The sequence below is a fragment of the Euprymna scolopes genome, chromosome 19 (genome assembly GCF_053919585.1).
Source record: "Euprymna scolopes isolate OS-2025 chromosome 19, ASM5391958v1, whole genome shotgun sequence".
Lineage (NCBI taxonomy): Eukaryota > Metazoa > Mollusca > Cephalopoda > Sepiida > Sepiolidae > Euprymna > Euprymna scolopes.
In genome coordinates this window covers 117230702-117249526 of record NC_136500.1, presented here as the reverse complement: position 1 = coordinate 117249526, position 18825 = coordinate 117230702, and the positions used below count along the sequence as shown (strand labels likewise).

The 18825-nt window shown below is 31.0% G+C and overlaps 2 protein-coding genes across 3 annotated transcripts in view; one reads left to right on the top strand and one right to left on the bottom strand.

Annotated features, from left to right (window-relative positions):
* Positions 1-18825, bottom strand: part of LOC145239898 (alpha-tectorin-like) — a 425326-nt gene that overhangs the window by 332256 nt on the left and 74245 nt on the right. The window lies entirely within an intron of this gene.
* Positions 1-18825, top strand: part of LOC145239896 (uncharacterized) — a 72017-nt gene that overhangs the window by 15285 nt on the left and 37907 nt on the right. The window contains exons 3-7 of the mRNA XM_080103515.1: positions 2394-2510; positions 8020-8130; positions 10008-10118; positions 15543-15793; positions 18797-18825. The exon at positions 18797-18825 is cut by the window's right edge and continues 279 nt beyond it. Coding sequence (XP_079959641.1) covers positions 2394-2510; positions 8020-8130; positions 10008-10118; positions 15543-15793; positions 18797-18825 — 619 coding nt within the window. The remainder of the gene's footprint in view (positions 1-2393; positions 2511-8019; positions 8131-10007; positions 10119-15542; positions 15794-18796) is intronic.

Sequence of the window (18825 nt, the reverse complement as noted above, 5' to 3'; positions counted from 1 at the left end):
TTGAGGTCCCTAGGTGCCAAAAAGCTTTCTATTCTAATAGTTTCTTCCCTTGAACAGCTGGACTTTGGAATTCCTTCCTGTTACCTGCTTTCCTGGTTGTACTGATATGCAGAAGTTTAAACCGACATCTTGCTAATCTTTCCTAGACATGGTCCCAAAAAATAGCCTTTTTTGTCCATGTTGTGATATGCCTTGTTATAAGTTAACGTTAAATAAATAAAGCTGGTAGAGTGTATATGTGAGTATATTTATCATACAAGTGAATGTTAAGTATAAAAAATGATATACATGAAAAGTAATTATAAAATGCTGATTAGGAATGGGAGGCTGGTATATGGATCTGCAGAATAGATTTCCACATAGTGGTCAAGGAGTCGGGAGTCAAAGTCGGGAGTCGGGAGTTGGAGTCGGAGTCTAAGATATCAAAAGAGTTGGAGTCGGAGTCAGAGTCGGAGTCGGCATTTTAGGAATTCAAGGAGTCGGAGTCGGACTTCACCATCCGACTCCGCAACCCTGATGTCAACAGACTGCAAGCTTATTTTAGTAAGCTCCCACCGATGCACACTAGGAAACAGACCATTAGATCTTCGGTCCCAAAGGACATTTCGTCTTGGACTCATGTTTTTCTTAGAAAGGACGCCGTGAAAGTCCCCCTAACTTCACCTTATACTGGCCCTTATCGCATGCTTTCACGTACCGATAAACTTTTTACTTTAGATATCAGTGGTAAAAGAGAAACTGTTTCTATTGATAGAGTAAAAAAAGCCTTTCTTGACACAAAAACACACGAGCCACACATCTCCCTTACATACACACAGCATCAAAACATGCATACACCTGAAGTAAATGCTCCAAATGAAGACAATCATGTCACCACTACATGTAGTGGTCGATGGATACATTGGCCAAAGAGACTGTGTAAAAATTTGTACTTCTGTTAAGAAAATATTTTTTTCCTTGTTTCCCTTTTCAAAAGAAAAAATATGCTATTACAAAAAGTTGCAAATATTCCCCAACTTTTCACACAAAAGTAAGAACATTTTTTCTTTCTCTTAAAAATAAATTAAAAAAAAAGACATTTTCATTTTTCGCTATGCTACTTTTTTCTCTGTCAGCTTTCAGCCTAAGCAGGGGGTTATGTAGCAGAAACAAATGGGACTTTTTTCTTCCTCGAATCAATGCCTCTCCCCTGTGCTATTTGGTCACATATTGACCAATCAGGGATACGGCACATTGATCCTTCCTATCCCCAAAGGAAATCGGCCGGCATCCGGTTGGAAGAAGAACAACTCGTCCTTACTGAGAGAGACACCAAACAGAACGGACCTCCCTTTTGTTCTCTCTCTCCACCTCGGTGATTTCTAACGGTATCGACGATTTCACGGGGAATTACTACCGCGATAGTACCAGGTGACCGGAGTCCAGCTTTTGACAAGGAAAATATCACATTCTCATTAATAAACCTTTGCTGTGTTACCTTTTATGAAGTTGTTGTGTTCGTCATTTCAGAAGCTTGTATGGAATTGTTTATTTTCTTAGGGTGTGCCCTAAAAGCATACAAAACACCTAAATATACTTTATAGGATAATTTTACCGCCATTTTTTTTTCTTCTTTTAAATTCTTTGCTATTGTGTTTTAGCTATATAGTATACAATTGCAAACTAAATACGAGACGCTTCCCAAAACATACACTTTCTGCTTTTTATGATGTCTTCATAGGTTATAATTCTATGCTGGAATAATCGAAAACTAAAAAAAAAAAAATATTGAAATTTAAACATGGTGTTTTATATTAATTAATTGAGTAGTAGCAATTATTACAACGAATTGTGCTGTTTTCGGTTTAGAAACGTTTCAGTTTCACTTTTTTCCTTTTTCTTTCCTTCTTTGATTTAATTGCGTCGTTTGTTTTTATAAAAACAAGTTACAGTTTACTTTTCTTACATCGAATTCGGTTATTCAAGAACAGAGAATACACCATACAATAAATTTTAAATATGATCGCGAAAATTGTTTTCTTTTCTTTTAAGCATGGCCATGTTCATACCTATTTAAAAACATTTTATTTTTATTAAAACTTACTTTTCTAATTTTAAGTCAACGTGCAAATTTCTTGTTTTATAAATACATTTCTTTCTTGCAATCATTTATCTTCCATAGTGCAGTATTAAGATGTTTATTTTTTGGAATGTTTAGTTATACATTCTTCAAAATCTATCGCAAAATAGGAAAAATAATTTTAAGAAAATATCTAATCTTTTTTCCAAACCAACCAAAAATTGTTATCAGCGTAGTATCCTTCTGTAAAGGGCATAAGTCGTAATACTTTTAGAAATATAGTTTTAAAACTTTTCTAAAGTAGAAACATGTATGTACATCTGTCTATTTTCAGCGAATCCATGTCTAAGTAATCCCTGTAAAAATTCTGGTACGTGCAATTCTACAAACATGAAAGGCAAATTTATATGCAAATGTGACAATAAATATGTTGGAAAGACATGTGAAATTGGTAAGTTTTTTTTTATTCTTTTGTTTACATTGAATACACCAGATCAATAAAGAAAAGCTTTATTTATCTAACACTGTTATATATCACGCAAACATATGCTCTTTCAGGTTAACTATATGCTCTTTCTGGTTCAATATATGCTCCTTCCGGTTAAATAAATCTCTCTCGCAGAAGAGACGTTGCGAGTCTGTTTCTGCTCTATCGTTACTTTGATGGCAGGTGTTCGACTGAGCTTCAATCCATAGTTCCCCTTGTAAAACGTTCGTTACAAATACTCGTTTGTCTACAACAAGCATCAACAATTTCCTTTACCCTCTATCTCTGCCCAAAACTAAACGTAAATTCCATGAGCAGAGTTTCTTTCCTAGAACTGTCCATCTGTGAAACAAGATACGGTTGAGCTACTTCTCAGCTGACTATAACTTGGTCCTTTTCAAGTCCATTGTAAATAATTTTTGTTCATCCGTCTTCTTAAATAATTAGACTTTATCCAAGTGTCACCATTACTGATTTGTTTTTCTAACTACTTCACACTTATTAACCTTTATCCTTGAGTGGTATATCGGCCATGATAAGTAGTGAATTTGAAGTAAAATAAGAGTAAAATACTGATATTTGCATCATAACAAATCATAAGATTAAATATTTTCAATATGAAGTATATTTGAATGTTCTTCAGTTTATCATTCTAACCGTCAATACTTCACAGCAGTCCAATGTTTTAACATTTTAGCAAGTCTTCTGTTTTCTGGACAAGCTTAGCCGATATAATATCTTCACGGCAGTTCAAGATTATATTTGATATTTTTAGTAAGGTTGTTGTTCCTTTAATTCAGTTGACATTTATAATTCTTGACAGAATCTATTTCGTCGCACAAAATCAGTTTCTTAATTATTATATCAATTAGTGAATCTATTTTGCCCTTAACTCATCAGAAGAAATAGCATCAATTAATCCATCAAACGAAAATAAAGTGCGTTTTGAGATGATTAAAATCCGAAAGTTGGAAGAGAAGCTGTAAATACCTTATAATATGTTTCCATTGCGCCATTTTGAATTTAGAAATAAAGTCACTAAATCCATCTATTCGTACTAACAAGTTCTATTAATTTATGTATATTCTGCCAAAAATGTTCTATTAGATAATTAGTAAATTTATTAATCATAATTAATGTATCCATATTTATGAAAATAACATCAATAATTATAATCAATTACACATGTTTGCATATACGAAATTAAAAAAAAAATCTGTTTACAATTTCCGGTTATATAAAATTATTTATTAATTTGAATTTGAAACTATACCCAATTAAGTTCACTTAACTGTTATAATCAAGTTTATTACTACTTCAATCATAATTCTTAATATTAGTAAATTCTAAACCTATAATTACGTTGAGTTTCGCTAAATAATCCTTTACCGTCAACTGTTAATCTTAAGCGAAAAAGGTAAAAATTAATTTAATTTTTAGTATGAATGAATTATCGCCCTTTGAGCAAATCCATCGATATGTCAACTCAGTTTGTTTATCATTCATTCTTATATCATACTTAACATTTTCCATCCTTTAATTCCACTAATAAGTAATGTTTATACAGTTCTAATAATTTTTTTACTTAATATTATTCTATGATTAATTCAGTGTATATTATAAATTAATTAACAAATACCTTGAATATAAAATGTTAGTATAAAAACCATTTCAATCGATAGTCATAACTCATTAAGTTATAATTCATTTCGTAAAAATTAAAAACCGTAAGAACTTTCTTGTCAACCTTATATAACTCAGTAGATTACAAAAGTATTACATAATTTTTAAGATTCGGTTTTCAAACATATCTTATACGCATTATAAAAAAGTAAAGAAAAGAAAAAAAGTGTACAAAATTCTGAGGAAGGAGTATGACTCTGAAATATATCACTTTAAAACAAATAAATATTTTTTATTTTAATAATATTGCGTTGTGATTTGGCTTTCAGACGTATCTTATACCTATTTTATTTTATTTCAAATTCAATCAACACCTCCTGATGTTCTTATATAATTGATTTTTAGAATAAATACTTCGATTCAAGGGTTCAATATATTTAAAAATAATATTCACTTTTTAAAGTTCTTATATAGTCCAAGTTTATAAAAATTATATATTTTAATAAATGGTAATACTTTCTTCTGAAAAAGTAAAAATACTCATGAGTGCAGAAAAGGCAAACAAAATATATTTCTATATTGTAAGATAGTACAATTTCTTTTTTAAATAACTGTCTATAAATATATTTGACTGGAATATGATGACGGAACTCTTCTAAAAATCACCCTTAATTGCATGCTAAGATGTGCTTATTTAATTACATTTGAATATGCTTTACAGGAGAAAATTTTCTCTACCCAAAAAGAAATTTAATAAAACACAAACAACTTTACGTTAATATGTGATAGGTAACATATTTATCTTTTAGTATATTAGGCTAATAAACTGCACAAGTATGCATTATCTTGTTAATACTCGAGATAGAATTTATACAAAATTTTTAATTGAATGTTAAAATTATTGTCTTTTCAGAACAATTAAAGCAATATTTATTTAAAAAAATAATATCGATATAACTTTTTATACAATATATGCGTGCTTTAAAAAGTGACGCATATTCTTTTCAAAAATATATACATTAGAACCTTGGGTCAAATTATCAGGTCATCCTATAAGTTCTGTCCGAATTTTTACTTTTGTTTTTTAATTGGACGAAATTTTAAAAAATATTGTGTATATTGTGTAATTTTTTTTTTCCGTTTTTATGTTTCGAGGCACTTTAACTAATTACAGTTTTTACGGAACTATAACATTTAAATATGCTTGATTACGACCCTACTAACATGGAAGTACCTAAGAATCATTCGACGCATATAATGCTTTATGAGTTGAAGAAAGGAAATTCAGCAGCCGAACCGGATAGAAATATTTCACTTTGAATTTTTTTTTACAAAGGAGTGGCCACTTATCAAATGCCACCTAATGCAACAATTAATGCTCAAATCTACTGTCAGCAATTAGAGCGTTTGAACCAAGCTTTGAGGAAAAACAGACCTGTTCTAATAAATCAAAAAGGGGTGATGTTTCATCAGTGCAATGCACAGCCTCACATAGCAAGAATCACCTCACAAAAGCTCGAAAGAACTTGATTGGGAGAAAATTCCTCATCCACTATATCTTCCTGATCTTGCCCTTCAGACTACCATGTGTTTCGTAGCTTACAAAATCATTTGGAAGGAACAGCTTCTGTAATGCAGAAAGATGTTGAAACTGACATTTGCGAGTTCTTCAAATCAAAACCAAAAGGATTTTACAGTGATGTAATTAATAAGCTTGTTAATAGATGGAAGGAAGTCATAGATAATCAGGAAAAGTATATTGATGAATCTTTAATAACATGTAACATTCGGTCACTTTTTTGTTATTCATAAATTCGGACAAAACTTATGATATACTACAAAATAGAACAATGTATAAAAAAAGTTTTTGTAATTTAATTGGATGCTTTTGTTTTATATGTTTTTCATCAATCTATAATTTTCTTTCTGATAACGCATTGACAAAGAATTTTCTAAGCTTTTGAAATTCTTAAATATACAAACGCAATGTTATTTGTTGATGTTCAATTTTTGGGGCATTAAAGTCACACATCTTAAATAAATCACACATATAAAAATATATAATAATGTTTGTATAAAACGTAATTAAAATACTACGCTAATATGTGTGACTTTAATTATTAAAATTAACATATGAATATTACTATTACAGCAGCGAAGAATTTGCTCTAAAGTACTATTTGACCAGCATGTGGTTTTTTGAGATGTAATATGTTTTCGTGTCTCATAAGATGAACATTGATTCATTCTTTCATTTGAGGAATAGTATAAGTTGTAAATTTATAAAGTAGTGGAATCTATACTATTAATAAAATTCTAAATGTTTATTTATTTATTATGGGTGTGTTCACAGGGTAAGCGTTGATGGTAAGACGATGTTGAGTGTACTTGATGTTGAGTGTATCGATTTTGTGTTTGACTCGCCGTTGTTTGCCGACGCGGTGCAGCCGCTAGTAAGAAATATTTTTTTCTCGTGGTATCCATGTTTAAAGTGTTTGTTTGGAAATATCTCTAAATATGGATTTATATTGATATCTCATAAGTTGTTTGGCCAATTTATACCATTCAACGAGACACGTGTAAGACGTAATATACAACCAATAAATTAATATGAAAATTATATAAATATATTTGTGGTACAGGAATTGTTTACTAACGATATATATATATATATTCGCATGATGTCTTATTCATAGGATACACATACATGCATATATATATATATATATATATATATATATATATATATATATATATATATATACATAGAGTATGAAAATTGTGGAAATAATGAAATGAACAAAGAAAAATACGAAATTATTCATGTATTCATTATCGTTTTGTTTTTATTTAAATACTACACACACACACACACACACACACACACACACACACACACACACACACATATATAATAGAAAAGAAAATTAAAACTGTAAGTTGAACTTTACAATCAAAATTTATTGTTCGACTGAATACTCCAATAAACAATTTACAACATCCATATTCCGTGGAGTTTCAAATAACGCTATTCTTCTCGTGAAAGGACACAAAAAAATCAGCAAATTATATTTGTAGCAATGATAGAATTTGCTAGTTATGGCATTAAGTGAAACCGCAATTTATTGTAGTCATAAATTGCCAAGAAAAACAAGAGAAAAAATGTTGGATATGTAAAAAAAAATATAAAATCAAACTGCGTATAATATTTCAGCTTGCATGAAAATTCTCTCAAGGTAATCCGAAAGGCGAAAATAGTTCACTAGAGAGAATGGAGTCCAAAATTAAGTCCAGTGTAATTATGCATATAGTCCAGTTGGAAAGTTTTCAAAGCAGCTGAAATAATGGGAATTGTTTTCTGGGTTTTTTTTTTTTTTTGGACACTGCAGTAGCCCAAAGAGAAGTTGATCTCCAGTCAAATGGGATAAAAAAATAAAAAGAAGAGAAAAACAACATGTAAACTTTCATCTGAGCTGAGCGTCGCTAGTTGTCGTAAAGAACCTATTTTTATCGCAAGTCAAAACTCGATCGAGAAACGGATATTTCTTGTTGCGTAAAAGAAAGGAAGATGACACTTCATAACAGCGTTTGATTTGGTTGTGGTTCAATTCGTGAGGTACGCATTTATCAAGTATTTTAGGCTTTCCAACCTCTCTCAAATGGTTCGAACTCGTCGTATATGTTACGTCTAATTCAGAAGCCAAGTTCCCTTTTTTCTCAATCTTAACTCTACTTGTCTTAAAGTAACTCATATTTATCTGTAATTAACCCGCAATACTTTACTCTCCTTATGATAGAAATGCGATAATGATATATGTATTTTTAATTGTGTTTGTGTGTTATTTCTCAGCGAATATGTGCTTGAGTAATCCATGTGGACATAGTGGTTATTGCTCTAACGTTGACGGAACTTTTAATTGCGCTTGTATTCCTGGATATATGGGCAGGCAGTGTAAAAAAGGTAAGTTGTGTTTTCATATTTTTTGTTTCTAATGAAACAATTAAATTAATTTAATTAACACATATAATTGTGTTAGTTTTGGAAAAATATATAATTTTTTATTAATGTATTATTCATAATGATCGCTATATAATAACTTATTGTGCATTATCAATAATTCTAGCTATATAACGAGTTCGTTTTGTATTATTCATAACCGCGATTATTTTGGGAGGTTCTGATATTATATATAAAATTATTTCTATTGCAATTCATATTTTTATACCATTTTTACTATTGCCATGTTTAATGAAATAACATGTGATGGTTTTGATACTTTGATACTTTCCCTTCCTTTAATATTTTATTTACATTTTTAATATATTTTATTTCACCTTTATATCCAGATCTAATGTTTCATTATAATATTCTTTCTTGATGTTTAATATATCTTCGTTTTAGGGACAATCTGTAAAAATTTTTATATGCTAGGTATAATTGTTTTTTTAATTGATATTGGGCGGTTTGATTTACGTACGTATTGTTAATTAGATAAAGAGTGATATATGAAAAGTGAACTATTTTATGATTTTTATCTATGGTTTTCGTTAAGTCGATATCTTTAAAGAAATTATATAGCCTTTGAATAATCCTTTCTAAATTTCTACTTCCAGAGTTAATGAAAAATAGTGCATCGTCTTTATACAACCCCCCTTATATTTTGTTCTTTTTTCCCCAACCCTTTTAGAATATAGAGGCCAACCAGATCAGTTACTTTTGCAGAGTCCAGGGAACCGTTCGTAACATCAAAGTTAAATTCTCTATTTTTCCTTGTCAAATATTTATTATATGGATAAATGCGCGCATGAAAAGTAATATTCTTAAGATTTTATTAAACCTGGAAAAGTAAAGGACAAGAAATTCAACCTGGAAAAGTAAAGAACAAGATATTCTAGTAAAGTAAAAAATAAGAACTTTTTAGACTTAAAATATTGCAGCTAAAAATAAAATTTGAATATTGATAAATATTTTATTTATTATTTGCATATATTGTTGTTTATTGTTGAGTTAGAAAGGGTGTCAGTCGCTGGATTGAACTTATTTCCCCCCTATTATTTGCATATATTTATGCAGTGAAAATTGTTTGAATAAAATTAATTCATTAGTTAGTTAGTTAGTAGATGGAATTAATAATTTTATAATTTACATAAAAATTAATAATTTTATTATATCATAATTAGGATCATTTAATTCTTTCTAACTCAACAATAAACAACAATTTGGTTGCGAACGGAATTAGTGGTGGGGGTTTGAATGTGTCTTGATTCATTCAATTTCGGACTTAAGCATATATTCAACCACTACCGTGGTTGAATGATTATTATATTTAATTAAGGTTATTTTGGCTAATTTTACTATGTTAATTTCTAATTTTGTAATGATAGTTTCAGATATAGAAAATTCTAATGTCATATCTGACAATTATACTCATTACATATAATAAATTTACTAATCATTAAATAGAACATTTTTGGCAGAATACACCTAAATTAATAGAACTTGTTAGTACGAATAGATGTATTTAGTGACTTTATTTCTAAATCCAAAATGGCGTAATGGAAACATATTATAAGGTATTTACAGCTTCTCTTCCAATTTTCGGATTTTAATCATCTCAAAACGCACTTCATTTCCTTTTGATGGATTAATTGATACTGTTTCTTCTGATGAGTTAAGGGTAAAATAGATTCACTAATTGATATAATAATTAAGAGACTAGAGTAAATGAAACGTTATGAATTTTTATACTTTTATACATTAAACAACGCGTATAATTTCTATATTATTTACACAAATGAAATGCAGGCATAGATGTGTATATATTTGTATTTTTACAGTCGATCCCTGTTCCTACATGCCTTGTAAAAATGGTGGTACTTGCACGTCCACTGAAACAGGATACACGTGTACTTGCAAGCTCCAAAATATAGGAAAGAGATGTGAAGGCGGTAAGTTGTAATCTCGCATTTTTAAAAACTTTTAGTCACGCCAAATAAGGCCAATTGCCCCTGAGACGTACAGAGTTAGTATGAATAGGGAGCCATATCTATGAGAGCATTATAAGTGGGGAGTTGTGCGGCGAAATGTTTGCTCACATTGCATCTAAATATTAGCATGTTGATACAGTGTAGCAAACAAGGAGCATTATTGAATTCCAATAAGCTTTTAAGATTAGAAATTCTTGTGGTGCCTAAAATAGAAAGTTTGAAAATGGGATTCATAATCTACAATCCATACGTACTAGTCAATTATATAAATATAGAGCCTCGTAGAAGAATGTTTGTTGATGTGATAATGATGCAAAATATTTTAATAACATTTCGCTCATAATTACATTCATATGCGGAGTTTTTTTTAATTATATTTCTATTTTTTATTTCATCATTTTTATTTGCAATAAAGTATATCGTTAACGTAAATTGCATAAATCAGTTTAATAAATCTAATTTATAGAGTTTACTTTCTGTCTCTCGTTTTTATAATTTCACCTCAACTGAGATACAAGATCGCAGAACGGCCGATCAAATGATTGCATGTTTTTGAACTTGGCAAACGTAATTCGACTAAACGTGTTATTTGTACGCAGGTACGTTAAAATCGGTTTATTTTTAACTATTTCTGATCTATATGACGATAGGTCAAATGGAGCACTATATGTTTGGGTTTCGATAGGTCAAATGGAGCACTATATGTTTGGGTTTCGATAGGTCAAATGGAGCACTATATGTTTGGGTTTCGATAGGGCAAATGAAGCACTATATGTTTGGGTTTCGATAGGTCAAATGGAGCACTATATGTTTGGGTTTCGATAGGTCAAATGGAGCACTATATGTTTGGGTTTCGATAGGTCAAATGGAGCACTATATGTTTGGGTTTCGATAGGTCAAATGGGGCACTATATGTTTGGGTTTCGATAGGTCAAATGGGGCACTATATGTTTGGGTTTCGATAGGTCAAATGGAGCACTATATGTTTGGGTTTCGATAGGTCAAATGGAGCACTATATGTTTGGGTTTCGATAGGTCAAATGGAGCACTATATGTTTGGGTTTCGATAGGTCAAATGGAGCACTATATGTTTGGGTTTCGATAGGTCAAATGGAGCACTATATGTTTGGGTTTCGATAGGTCAAATGGAACACTATATGTTTGGGTTTCGATAGGTCAAATGAAGCACTATATGTTTGAGTTTCGATAGGTCAAATGGAGCACTATATGTTTGAGTTTCGATAGGTCAAATGGAGCACTATATGTTTGGGTTTCGATAGGTCAAATGGAGCACTATATGTTTGGGTTTCGATAGGTCAAATGGAGCACTATATGTTTGAGTTTCGATAGGTCAAATGAAGCACTATATGTTTGGGTTTCGATAGGTCAAATGGAGCACTATATGTTTGGGTTTCGATAGGTCAAATGAAGCACTATATGTTTGGGTTTCGATTCTAGCTAATGTCACCTAAGTATTTTTTTCTTTTGAAATCAATTCTATATAGTGATTACAATGTAATATGTAATAATCGATAGAGAATTGACTCTATAATAATAAATACGAAATCTGCATGAATTAAAATATAATTAAGCGTATTTTCCAAACAGGCAACGCCGACCAGCCAGCTAGTATATTATATGCATATTTTCAAGTTTGGCTACTTAAAAATTGTTGAAGATAGACCTAAGATCTCGTATACTAACTGTAAATTTGAATATTGGTGTTGCCTTTACAGTACATAAGAGGGAGCTTCTCATTGTTTATATCTGAATTTCAAACTTGTAACATCCTCTGCTTTTATATCAAAAACGTCATTAAACATTTAGAACTTTATCATTTGCTTTTGTGGCCAGATTTGACTGTTTGCGGATTTTCTTCTGTTTTTGATTTATGTTTCATCATCATCATCATCATCATCATGAGCGGCCCTGCTGTTAAACAGGGTTGGCGACCACGGTTCTCCTATGCGGGCGGCTATCTATAACCCGAAACTGTTGACAACAATCCCGTCCAATCGATTAAGTTGTCAATCAAAGTGCGCCTTGGTCAAATCCGTTGTCAAGTTTCTTGGAAAAATGGTGAGATCCTTCTATCGATTCAGTATCTCACTGCTGATGCAATTCTCTACATATATAAGAGCCAGGTACGTCCAAGGATTGAGTACTGTTTCCACATCTGGGCAGGAACTGCTAGAAATGATTTATCCTGCCTTGACAGAGTTCAAAATAGACTTCGTAGCCTAGTGGGGGATGCCTTTTTCTCTTCCCTGCAATCTCTTTCTTACAGATGAGATGCTGCGAGTCTGTCTCTGCTTTATCGTTATTTGCATCGCAAGTGCTCGTCTGAGCTTCAGTGTATGGTTCTCCCTGAACACTCGTCTAGCCAAACCACTATCAATAATTTCCCACACTCTTTATCTGTGCCTTAACCTAAAAGTAGATTCCATGAACAAAGTTTTTTTTCTAAGAACTGCACGCCCGTGAAACTGTTTTACGTTTACCTGCTTTCTAGCTGACTACAATATGGTTGTATTCAAGTCCAACGTAAACAAGTTCTTGATGAGCCGTTCCACTTAAGTTAACAAATCTACCGAATTTCCATTACTAATGATTACTATATTGTTTAATTGACTACTGTACACTCTTTAACTCATTATTCTGGAGTAACCTCTGAGCCTTGATAAGTGGTGATGCCTATGTAAAAAAAAAACAATTGATTTGTTTAGAAATTGTCATTAACTCGTACAATTGTATTGTCTTAAATTTAATACTTCATTTATTGGATATTATAAATTATAATATTTAGCTTAATTTTTTCTTTCAAAAAGACGAATTATTTCAATTATATAATTAATCAATTGCTTTATTTATCTCCCGAATGAATTAACTGAATTAAAAAAAGCATTATCTTAAATATCGCAATAAAATATATAATATGGCATAGTTTTGTTTAACAGCTTTTATAAACAACAATAATAATAATAATAATAATAATAATAATAATAATAAATAATAATAATAATTAATAATAATAATAACAATAATAATAATAATAATAATAACAATAATAATAACAATAATAATAATAATAATAATAATAATAACAATAATAACAATAATAATAATAATAATAACAATAATAACAATAATAATAATAATAACAATAATAATAATAATAATAATAATAATAATAATTAATAATAATAACAATAATTAATAATAATAACAATAATAATAATAATAACAATAAATGACTGTTTGAGTACAGGTAGCTTACCAACAAAAAATACTACAGTCTTGGTAATGTAAGATAAGAGAATTTTCATTGGCATACTGTCTAAAATATCTATGGCCATTTGAACTAAAACGAATTGCTTTCTGAGGAACAGAAAACTTGTCAATAAAGAAAACGAGGCAGCAAATAATCATAAGAAACTGCAAATGAACATCGTGCCGTGAACTGGGCAGACTATAAGAAAGCATTTGACATAGTGCCTCATACATGGGTACTCAAATGTTTGAATTTTTAGAAATATCCCCAACACCTGAACGTCGATAAAGAATAGCATGTTACTCATAAATCCCATAAAATATATGCCATCAATGCAAAAGCAGTAGCTAGCATTTGATATACACCTGGTATACTTGGCAAGAATATAGATAAATTCAAATGTTTTACGCAAAAAACACATAAAATGCTTTTTCCTAGAAAGGAGATGTATCCCGATATTGCCTACCTTGAAAAGGAGGCAGCCAAGGCTTACTTAATATTGTAGATGTGGTAACTATAAAGGCAGAAAATTGAATTCAGTTTATTTCTAAAATTAATAACACTTTTTTCATCAAGTGAAAAAGGAAAAGATACTAAGACCTAGGGTGAAAAAGGGCCAGACGTTGCAAGAAAGTAGAGAGAGGGAAAGTTATTTTTAAAATAAATTACGCAATACTTAGTTTAAAGTTTAGTATTCTTTAAGAATATTAAATTTAGAGATAATGAAAGCTGGGATTGGTTAGGGGTGATTATAAAATATCAACTGATAACACTTTTATGGCAGCCCACATCAAGCCACTCGCACGAGATCCATCAAACATCGACAAAACGGTAGAATCCTCGATATGCAGTTTGTGTAATGAAAGGGAAGAAACATTAGCACGTATATCAGAACGTCCTATGCTAGCTCAGCATCAATATAAAAAAATTGAGACAAGACAGAGTTGCTCAGGTTCTACACTGGGATATATGCAAACTATGAATTAGACGACAATGAGAAGTGGTATGAGCATAAACCAAAAGTGCTACAGAAAATGGTAATGTCAAACGTCATTGGAACATGCGCATACAAACTAGTAAGTCATTGAAGATTCCAAATTTGAAATAATTATTATAAACAAAACCAACAGAACTTGCTTAACCATTGGCATAGAGTTCTCTTTAGATATCAGAGTGCAAGAGAAAGAAAATTTGTAAAAAGCCTATCAAAGGAAATGGGAATTAGTCAAACTATGAAAATGTGAAGAAGTCAAGGTGATTCCTATTGTAACTGGAATGCTTGGGACTATAAGGAAAAGCCATCATAAATGGCTTAATCAGATTGACGAGACAATTTCTTTTCCAATTTTGGCAAAAGGCTTACCTGTTAGGAACGGCGAAAATGTTAAAATACAGCTTGAATAATTTAAGCCAATAGAATTGACCTGATGTTCAAGGGAAAATCAAACTTCAAAATCCAAAAGTTGAGACTTCTATGAAATATAATAATAATAATAATAATAATAATAATAATAATAATAATAATAATAATAATAATAATTAAAAGAGTAAGTGGAATAAAATTAAATACATTAAAAATTGGAAAAACTTGTGACGTAAAGAAAAATGTATGAAATATAACGAAACAGTACTGTATGTGGATGACTATAATGCTCCCTATCTTGGGTTGAGCATACTGGGAAGTGATATACAAACTGCAATTAGCGTATTAAGCGATTCTTTTAATGTAAACAAATTGAGCTTAGGCGTTTGGACAATGTCAAAACATTGTTAATTCACTACCCGCATAGCAGCAGCCGAATAGCATAATGGTTAAAAGTGTCGACTGCCGAGCTTCGATCCTTGTCTAACCGTACGGATGAGCTGTTATACAGCGAAACAGTACTATATGAGGATGACTATAGATATATACATGTGTGTGCGGGAGGGTTTTTGAAAAACATATATAATTTCTTTTTGAAGTGTATAAGTGATTGTTATATAATTGAAATATTGGTATAGAAATAGAAAACTAAGTTACAAATATTTGAAATGTATTGTATGAATTAAATATCTTTTCATGCTATGATATTTATTTGTATAACCAATGTTTGTAAATTAATCTAATTTTTTAGTGAGGGAAGATTGTGTATGCCGTGCTTTTGGCGACCCACATTACATCACCTTTGATGGCCAAGCAATTCATTTTATGGGTACATGCAAATACACTTTAACCGCAACAACGAAAGCCTTGAACAATTTACACAAATTTTCTGTAGAAGTTAAAAATGAAAAGCGTGGAAGCACACGTGTGTCTTACACTCGATTTGTTGACCTCAAAATTAACGGAAACACATTCAGAATGTTACCAAGCAGTAAACTTAAGGTAAGTTATTTTATTACTAGCGATAACTAGCCGGCCTTGGTCGGGAGTCGTTTTATTTTTATTTTTGTTTTGTTTACCTTATATTTAAAAATAGGATTTGAAAGTTAAATTTAATCTTTACGGTATCGTTTGGTCATTAATTTTTTAATTGAACGAAATAATCAATTTTCCTCTCAACTTATTGAAAGATCAATCACTTTCAAACATTTCAATCTTTTAATATTCTGACGTTTTAATTTAAAATGTCATGTAATAAGCAACGGCAGGCTTCGGAAGTTATCGACATCGAATAATTCAATTCTTTTAATTTTTAATAACTTCCAAATATTAAAAAATATTATTATATTAAAAAATATTATTAAAAAATATTATATTAAAAAAAATTATTAAAAAATAATATATTAAAAAATTATTAAAAAATATTATATTAAAAAAAATTATTAAAAAATATATTAAAAAAATTATTAAAAAATATATTAAAAAAATATTGAAAAATATATTAAAAAAATTATTAAAAAATATTATATTAAATAAAATTATTAAAAAATATTATATTAAATAAAATTATTAAAAATATATTTAAAAAAAGAAAATGCCTGACGTTTTGATAATAAACACAAAGACAATTTGGTGAATTTTATTTCATAAAATACTTTTAATTGCATTTCATAGACTCATTAGTATTTCTTATGTAGTGATGAGTCTCTGCTTAATAAGACGTAAAGCAACTCGAGTATAAGGGGTAATAAGTTAATCCGATTGAAAGTGAGCCAACAGAGTAGAAATTGGAAATGATCGTTGAAACTCGGCAAAATTTGATTATTTACAGGGATTGCTAAAGAAGTATTTGTTAACATTGGGCTTGAAAACAACCATCTTGTAGTGAGTCAGAGAGCAACCGTGCCATACTGTGCTCCACAGACGATTAGCTCTTGAAAAAAACTTTGTTCATGGAAGTTCCGTTTAGTATTAATTACACGGACGAATAAGGAAACTTATTTACAGTTATTGTAACTAGTAAATGTTTTTGTTGTAAATGATTTATAGTTGAAACCATAGATTGCAGCTCAGTCGAACATCTAACATGAAAATAACGACAGAGCAAATGTAGGTTAAAAACTTCTATACTCCGAGAAAAAGTGTGTAGAGAAGTGAAAAGGAGATGTACTATATTTCGAAGTTGGTTTTGTTATAATGTATTTGTTGAAACTCGACTGACCACATGGAAATAAATAACTACAACACAAAAGTAAAATAGAATAGATATATTGAGAGCAAGAAAGTATATACAATATTTACATAGAGTCCATTAATATAGTTATGGGGAGACCGTCCCTGCAGAAGGCGTCCTCTGGGTAGTCGTCGACACATGATCTCATTGTCTCTCTGAGTCTCTCACTGGGTCTCCCCCATCTTTACGGTACCAACCATGTTTATATGGTTGACACTCCACATATGCTAATTAGGTTGGTCCTACCACAACGCTCCCCTCCCAAGCCTTGGAGTCCCTTTGTGATTCCAAAATGGCTTCCTATATGGGATAATGATTATGAGGTATTTCGTCATTGGTCCGATTTGCATACTTTATATGAATATGTCCATCAGTGTAATTGTTAGTATCGTTTATTTTTTGGATTCACGTCCAATAGGTCTGTGAACTTTCGTTTCCTACCGGATCTTCTCAGTTCAGGAGTATTTTGCAGAGGTTCCACTTGAAAAGTTTCATACATTAATTCTATGGGATCTTCTTCTTCATCCGGTATACTCTCTTCATGCTCTTGTAATATTTTTAATTGGTTCTGGTGCCTTTTATGAGGATTTTTCGGCCTTTAATTATGTAAATAAAGTCACTGATTCTCTTATCCACTATTCCTCGTTCCCAAAATGCAACGTTGTTTCTGTGGCACTTGAAAAATACCTTCTCCCCAGAGATGAATCTTTTTCTAGAGGTAATATTCTTCTACTGGACCAGTGAAATCGATATGTAATTTTGTCCACGGATGATTCGTCTTGGGTGATGGTTTGTGTACTATGAGCGGTACTTTTACTGCTGACGCACACCCTTTACATCGATGACCATATTTGCGATATCCACATCCATGCCTTTCCAATATCCAAAGCTCCGCATTAAGCTTTTTATTCTATTGATAGCTGGGTAACCCATGTAAAAGTCCCGCAGTATTCTTTTCTACAACCTTTTCGGAACTACTACTCTCTCATCATATTATAAAAATCCGTCACATCACCTCATAATCTGCTCTGATAGTTGCAATAGTCGATTCTTCGAATTTTTTTTTCTTGGACCGGTACGAGTCTTCATAAACTGACCGTATGAATTAGATGCTTTATGTGAAAGTCATAATTGAGAAGAATGGTAGCCCCTCTCAACAAGCGATTTACCGTATAAAAGAATAAACCTTTCTTCATTTTCATAACGATATTTTAAGTTAAACTCAATGTATTTCTGCACTTTATGGAACGTAGATTTCGAAAGACAATATAACCATTGATTGAGATTGTCGGACTGACTTCCTCATCTTGGTTGTTAGAGTCACAACGTTTCGGCCGTTTTGCCCTCCGGCCTTCATCAGGTGTTTGTATCGAACTGGGGAACCGTTTGTTAGGAGTCTCAAACCAACAAACGTTTCCCCAGTTCGATACAAAACACCTGATGAAGGTCGGAGGGCAAAACGGCCGAAACGTTGTGACTCTAACAACCAAGATGAGGAAGACAGTCCGACAATCTCAATCAATGAAAACACCTCATCTCAAAAATACAGACAATTACAATATAACCATATTAAGTATTCTGTGGTTAATTGCGTTCCCAGGGTAACGGCAGGTTACGGGTATCTAGCAAGTAAATTAATAGATTATTTTCCGTATTTAGAATTCACTGAATATTTTCCAATAAAACATTTCTTCAAATTTTGTACATAAATATTTTGTTAACGTTTCCTCGTATGTTGTAATTTTACTTTTATTGTGATTCTTTTGGAATAGTTAAATGGTACTTTAATGATTCTTCCCTT